Consider the following 8,020-nt stretch of genomic DNA (forward strand, 5'->3'; position numbering starts at 1 on the left):
GCCAGATTGCTGGGGGGGGCACTCTGAGGATAAATATATGTTTATCTTTCATAGCAGGAGTTAGACAATTTGTGAGCCATCAGGATGTATTGACTGCACAAGGGATCTCTGTGTGAGTGATATTTATGCCATCAGTAGCATTGATTATTAGTTTATCAAAGGGTGTGCATAGTGGGTATGGATATAACTTGGGACAAAGGTAAATCCATGCTTACAGCCTGGTATCAACATCAACCCATTCATCCAGTCAGCTGCTGCCCATTTGATGGGTCTAGTGGCCAGCAATATTGGTGTGATATCCAACATTTCATACTGATTTCCTGCATAATGGTTGATAACAGATTGTCCCATGTAACAGGAACTGTGGTAGCCCATATGGTTGGTATGCATATCAGAGAGATTCCAGGGAGCTGCACACACCCTCGTGCATAAGTATATTCTTCCCTTGAGATATCCCTCTTATCAAGAAGATAAGGCCTAGAAGTGATGCATTGATTCCAGGAATGGTATCCTTATTTGAGGGGGGCTTACCAAAAAGTGTCTTAGAGCATATCAACAGGTTTTTTGCATTTGCCATGGGGCAGTCTAGGGCTATTGGTAGCATTAACTACAATTCTAAGGTCAATGAGAGACAGCCCAACATATAACTTGTTATATTTATCTATAACAGTTTCATTGGCAAGAGCAAAGAGGACTTGCCTGAATTTAGGTCTCATTATCAACCGCAGAGAAACAAATGGGCAGAGTGTGCATGAGAATGCTGGTATTCCTTTGGATGGTTGTTACTTGTACAGCTAATTCAGGATCAATAATGTTGAAGTTATTGGAAAAGAACTAAGGTAGGGCTCTTTCCCAATTAGCTAAAAGTGGTGGCCTAGTGACCAAAGCCTAATTTACCTGATGGGAGGCTTCACCCTTAGCAGTGAGCACTGCACACAATAGGACCACCATCATAGGCCCAGGGATGAGGTTGCCACAAGGCAAAAGGGCCAATTTGGTGGCTCAGTCAACAAGAACTTTAATATCACCCCAGGTTACTTTATGTGAGGTCTGTTTGCATTGTTCAGTTCTTTGCTTGTGGGGTTTTTCCTCCGTAGTTAGTTCCTTCATCTTCTTGGTTGGTGGTTCTGGGGGTCCAGGACTTGACTTTCTGGCAGGCACCTGGATGGGGTGAAACTCCTATTAACACATGCAAACCCTCAACCCATTGTTAGGAGGAGCCCTGGACCATTCCATGTGTTTGTTATGGAATCCTTCCATGAGACCATAGGTAGATGGGAGGGCCCTGTGAGGGGGGCCCAATGTTTATGGGCTGCCATTTCCACACGAAATTTTGAAATTGAAAGAAAATTTAAAGCAAATAAGGTTTTGTCCAAGTCATCGTGAGGGAACTTGGTATAGTTTTCCTCCCTCTGTTTTTGTAGCATGGTCTTTAATTCCTTGTGTGTTCTTTCTATGATGCCTTAAGTCTGAGGGCTATAGGGGATCCCAGTTAAAAGCTACATATAACAATCATTGGAAACTGCTTGAAATGTTTTGCTAGTGTGTAGGCTGGCCCATTGTCAGTTTTAATAGACATGGGAACATCCATAATTCCAAAACATTTAAGTATATGGGAGATGACCTTTTTTGTGGTTTCTCCTGGAGAGGCTATGGCCATTGCACAGCCTGAACAGGTATCAATGACTAGGGAAATATATTTTAAATTTCCAAAATGTGCATAATAAGCAATATCCATTTGGTATAAGCACTGGATTTTAACCCTTGGGGATTCACTCCAGCAGGTTGTAAAGGGTCAATGGGAGGAAAGGGTGCACATTTTTTTTGCAGTCTCTGGATAGCTGTTTGCAAGCCCCCTTTGTTGGTTCTGGAAATAATTTGTGGAGGCTCTAGGCATTCTCATCAGGACTGTCCTGTTCCTCCACATCCCCAACAAGTGAGGCTCCCTCTTCTTTATTATTACCTTGTTCCTTCTTTAATGTAACTGCCATGGCAGATGCCAGCAGAGAGGCTTGAGTCACTTGTGTCCCTGTGTCCTGGGTGGCCAAAATAATCTAGGGTGCCATTGCACAAGGGCACAACTGCAGCCCTATGCTCCTTGTTCAATCCTTCCCAGATTAATTCCTTGGCTAGGGCTTCCCTAGCTCTTACATGAGATACCTTCCCTTCCACTGCCTTGTTTATTTTATCAATAAATTGCAGCAAGTCTTCAGTGGCTTTCTACCTTCTCCAGCTGGTAATTTCCTCTAGGCTCTTAAAGCACAGAGTCACACATGATCAAAATAATTTGGCAGACCTGTAGCTTATACCTCAAGGGAACTATAGATTCCCTCTCCCTGCAAGCATTCAACTGGAAAGTTGCAATCTCCCTGATGTTCACATTCATCATAGAAAAAAGCCTTCCACTTCAAAAGTGTTGCAGGCTCAAAAGCTGCTCTGGCTAGGTCTTTCTAGTCTTGAGGGCAATTAAGTTCAAGACTGAGTGATTCGAACATTTGCTCTGCAAATATCCCCAGGGCCCATCCACTTTTACTGCCTCTTCAACTCTTTCAGAGTACCCAATGTGTGGGATACCAAGTGGCACGGTGGTGCTGTGGTGTGGGGGCAGAGTTGACTGGGAAGGCTTGTAAACTCCCTTACCCCAACTTTCATCTCGTATCTTACACAGATCTTCAAAAGGATCTTTGGCCTTTTGGAATGGGTTTCTGGGAGACCGTGGCTTGGGCCTGTCTGGTGACCTGGTTATTTCTAAGTTGTCACAGTCCTTTGCTGTCTTTGGCTCTGCCTCATAAATAGGCAGTTGCCATTGACCTAGGAAAGGATATAATCTTTGCCTGTTAGTAGAAGGTGCACTTGCACCATTGCAGTCACCCCTTCCTGCACCATGAAGGATAGCAGTATGGTTTCATGTCTCTCTCCCTCCTGCACCAGTTGTGGTGGCTTACTTTGAAGTAGATTTTTGCCCCTGCTTTCTTCCACTTGTTTTTCTTCCATTGTCTCATCCCCCCTCAAGGCCATCATTATATGACAAGGGTCTATCACAGTGCCCCCTAAGCTTTGTTGAATGGCCATGACAATAGGGAAAAAGTATAGGGGTAAAGTATACCACTGTCTCACTTCAGCTTGCTGTGCATTTGCCATTATCTTGTCCCATTTAGTAGGATCAAAACCATCAGTGGTACTAATCCATGGGCTAGTCTCTACCACTACATCCCAAAACTTGTGGGCTTCTCTCTTATTCTAGGTTAAACCTCTAGTTTCCAGGAGAATACACAGTAATTGCAACTGTGTGTCTTTAGTGGAACTCAGTAGGTTCCCCATCTTTCCCTTGCTCACACTTTGTGAAGGGCCACACCCTGTTTTATAGGCTTACCTCAGGTCCCTGTTCAAGCACCAGCTGCATCAGCTTTCTCTTGTCCAGCAAAGAGGTCACGGATTAGGGTAGAGGAGGGTGTGGCTGCAGAGTCGCAATTCCAGACTTCCAGAGACCAAGGTAGAAGCAGGTCTGATTTTATTGCATAGTTACCATGTATATATACTCAAGCTGTAGCTAAGCAGATTATAGGCAGCCACCAATACAATTTCTTGCCAACTGTCCTTGGGGCAACCAATCGAGGACCTGGCCATGGAACAAGCACTGTGACTACAACACATAGTCCTATGCCCAGAACTGTGCCTACAGGGGGAGAGGTCTGCTGATCACACTCCTAGCACAAGGGGAGTGGCCTGTAACTCAGGTGCCCTTAATGTATACCATATGCAGTACTCCATGCATTTGTCCCCGCAGGAATGCAAATTTATACAACCACTGTAAAGCACTATGAATATCCCTCAAAAAACTAGGACTAGAACCCTATGACCCAGCTTTCCCACTCTTTGGTATTTATGCAAAAGAATAAAAATCAGCAATATTATAGTGATACAGGCACATCAAAGTTTATAGCAGCACAATTCACAATAACTGTGTTATGGAACCAACTTAGGAGCCTATAAACAGGTGAATGGGTAAATAAAATGTGGTGTTCATACACAAAGGAGTTTTACTCAGTAATAAGGAAAAATTAAATTATGGCATTTACAGTAAATGGATGGAAATGGAGAACAACATTCTAAGTGAAATGAATCAGACTCAAAAAGTCAAGGGTCAAATGTTTTCTCTCAAATGTGGAAGCTAAAGCAAACTAAAGGGAAAGGGATAGTTCCATAAAACTTGGAGGGAGATCAGTGGTATAGAGGAAGGGGATTGAGTGGGGGAGAAGAGTGATAGGAAAAGGGAGAAACTAAAGGATGAAACTTACCAAATTATGCTATGTACATATATTAATATACCACAGTGAATTTCAGCTATATATATATATATCAAGCACCAATTAAAACCCATAAATCAATAGAAGACAAGTAGAATAAGAGAAACCAGGAGGGAAGCAGAGAGAAAGAGGTAATAAGATGTACTGGGAACTAAAATGGAACAAAATGTATTCCTTATATGATCAGGTTTAAATGAGGTCCCTATTATGTATAACCATAATGCATTAATAAAAATATCATTACTGTAAAGAAACTGATTGTGTTTTATTTTTCACTATTGTCATGTTCATTGCTTCAGTTCCCACAAGGTTTTTACCCTCTTAATAATACTTCATGCCAGCTTCCTCTTGGGTTGGTTTGGAACATCTTCTCTAACTACCTGTTCAAAGTTAATTTCCAGTATTATTTCTTTTACAAGAGGCTAATTAACATTTCTGGATCTAGGTCCCAGGGAAATAAATTATCCCCCAATGTCTCTGCTGATTAAACTAGAAGAAATGTGCACCACTGAAACTACTATAAAATTGCAACTAGGTACATTACCAATCTTAAGAAAGAATAAAGAAATTAAGACTTTAAAGAGTAGGATGTTCCCAGATCTTTGATGATTTTAAATAAGCCAGCTTCTTAAGGAATTATAAGAGTTCTGATTTGAATCAATGGAATAAGGGCAGCAGCAAGCAATTGATTAAATGCAAAGAAAGATTAAAATGACTTTCTTTCAAAGCCTGCCTGAATTCTTTGTGAGTACTCAGGGCATATATTAAGATTAAGAAAGAAAATATGTGATATTTTATTTGACTTTTTCATGCATATGTGACATCTCAGGACTGATGCTACATAGCCTCCAGAAAGATAAAGTCTCTCATCATCTTTCCTGTGTCAAAAAGTGAGTATGTACAGAGGTCAACGACATTACCCTTCCATGATGGTGAAATATCAGCTCTTTATCAATTTGAATATCTACTAATATTTGTTGGATTTTTATTTTAAATCTTCTTTTTAGGTTTTTTTAATGATCAGGTAAGCATGAAATAAAAGGGAAAATCTTCCTTTCTTCTCTTACAGTGTGATTCCAAAACAATGCCCAACCATTTGGTGTTCTTCTGGATGTTGGTCTGCGCACACACCCAGAAAAAATCACTCTAAGAGTAATGGGCTGCAACCTCTTTCACTATCCATATGTTAAAATCACCATATGCAAATTATAACATAGACATTTCCTATTTTATTCCATAATAGAAATGACCATGATATATTTATTTATTTACCTATTAGTGAAATTTTAATGCTTATAACATTTGACTATTATGAGCAAAGATGAAAAGAATATCTCTGAACAATTTTCTCTGTGGACTTGTGCTGGAATTCCTATACAATATGCATGTGAATGTTTGAATAATAAAACAGAGAAATGCTCTAAAAGCCAAAGGCCAGTGGACGGATAGTGCTTCAGAAGTCCAAGCCTCCCAGTTGGCTGGGTGACATGAATTTGGACTTCAATCCCAGTGGTTATGATGGAGCAAAGGCATGATGGACCTTTGTTGTGAATCTTTGTTCCAGAAAATCACCCAGTTCAAAAGCACCCTGAGATTCATTGGTTTCAAGGATTCTGGAAGAGCAGAGCACAAGATAAATGCCTGAGAGGATATTTATCAGTCTGTAAGGGCAACCTTTCCCTAATTTCCAATAACAGAGTCAAAACTATGTCCTGTACCTGCACCATTAAAGATATAAGAAGGAATTCCAATTCATATACATTTCTTTCTATATGTTTAAATTAATTAAAGAAACACTTCTTACCATGATTGACTATCTACTATTGTTTTGTCATTAGATAAAAATGGAGGAAATTATTTATACAGAACTAATTATTTTGAAACTTTCTCAAGCTATGCTTCCAGGCACAAAAACTAAAAAAAAAAGAACTCAGAAAAAGGGTGATTCTTCCATCAATAGTAGGTTGTAAATTGTTATTGATCAGAGGAAAAAAAATCAAACAGACATCCAACATGTTGGAGAGGGCCACAGTAAAGCTAATCACCAAGAAATAAAAGTAAGGGAAAGATAAAACATGATGACTACAATACTGGAAAAGAGATATCATATATATGACAGGAGAAAAAATAAAAATAAACACATAAAAATTAAAATTCAGATGATACATTCAGGAGATCCAGGTGGTCATTATTCTATACTGAAAATAGGAACCCAAAAACAAAGCCATCTGCATGGGAATTGAAAAATAAATTTTGTGAAGCACCAGAATGAGACCAAGAGACATTCTCTTTGGGTCACATTAGACAGAGGAATTCCCTATGAAGAAGTTTCCAGGGAAATCTAAACCTCTGCTCAATATTCCTGAGCTCTGCTCTGATTCTAATCACTAGTTTTTCTCTTTCTCAGCTTCACAGGCACCAGAAGTTAGCAATGAAAAACCACTCTTTGACTGAATTCATCCTTCTGGGCCTATCAGATGTCCCAGAGCTTCAGATTATCATTTTCATATTTCTCCTCCTCACATACATGTTCAGCATTATTGGGAATCTGACAATCATCATCCTCACCCTGCTGGACTCCCACCTCCAGACTCCCATGTATTTCTTCCTCCGGAATTTCTCCTTCCTGGAAATTTCCTTTACATCCATTTTCACTCCTAGGCTGCTGTTCAGCATCTCAACTGGGATCAAGACTATCAGCTTTGCTGGTTGCTTTACTCAGTTCTTCTTTGCTTTTTTCTTTGGGGCCACTGAGTTTTGTCTTCTGACTGCCATGTCCTATGACCGCTATGTGGCCATCTGCAAACCTCTGCATTATACCACCATCATGAACAGCAAGGTCTGCATCCAACTAGTACTCTGCTCTTGGCTATGGGGCTTCCTGATCATCTTGTTCCCAATCATCCCAACTAGTCAGTTAGATTTCTGTGGGTCTAATGTGCTGAATCATTATTACTGTGACTATGGACCCCTCATAGAAATATCTTGCTCAGACACAAGTCTACTGGAACTGTTTGATTTTATCCTAGCAGTTGTAACATTGGGGGTAACACTGGTGCTGGTGATCCTCTCCTACACAAACATCATCAGGACCATTCTGAAGATCCCCTCAGTTCAACAAAGGAAAAAGGCCTTTTCCACATGTTCTTCCCACATGATTGTCATCTCCCTCTCTTATGGAAGCTGCATCTTCATGTACATAAAGCCTTCAGCAAAAGAAGGAGTTGCCTTCAATAAGGGAATAGCTGTGCTCAATAACTCAGTTGCCCCTTTACTGAACCCTTTCATTTATACTCTGAGGAATAAACAGGTAAAACAAGCCTTCAAGGATATAGCCAGAAAAATTGTGCATCTTGATTCATTTTAGTGGCCTCAAAACAAATGAAAACTGTTAATGATATTCCTGAAGGTGAATTTTGGTTGTTAAAGTGATTTCTTAGATAACTTCAGTGTAAGTACCTATCAAAATTTTAAATCAAATTTCCACCAAGAAATAGATAATTAAAGAAGGCTAGTTCAATTTGTCTGGTAGATAACTTTTAGATTTATTTTAAAAATAGGAAAATATTTTTAGAGTGTGTACACAAAAAAGACTGATTTAAAAATATTTTAAAATTAAATATTTAATTTAAAAATATTGTAAATCTTATGATCAGCTAAATGATTGACTCTATCTTCCCAAAGGAGGTCTAGGGCTCATCAATAATTATCAA

General features: G+C 39.6%; 1 protein-coding gene across 1 annotated transcript; it reads left to right on the forward strand.

Annotated features, from left to right (window-relative positions):
- Positions 1-6,738: 6,738 nt before the first annotated feature.
- On the forward strand, positions 6,739-7,674 carry LOC308657690 (olfactory receptor 6C4-like; the record flags this gene model as incomplete). The annotated part of the gene is made up of 1 exon (XM_081309628.1): positions 6,739-7,674. One exon carries the CDS (start codon positions 6,739-6,741, stop codon positions 7,672-7,674), a length of 936 nt encoding a protein of 311 aa, XP_081165754.1.
- Between the last annotated feature and the right edge of the window lie 346 nt (positions 7,675-8,020).

Source organism: Spermophilus citellus (assembly GCF_964194105.1).
Source record: "Spermophilus citellus genome assembly, chromosome: 10".
In the NCBI taxonomy this organism is placed as follows: Eukaryota; Metazoa; Chordata; class Mammalia; order Rodentia; family Sciuridae; genus Spermophilus; species Spermophilus citellus.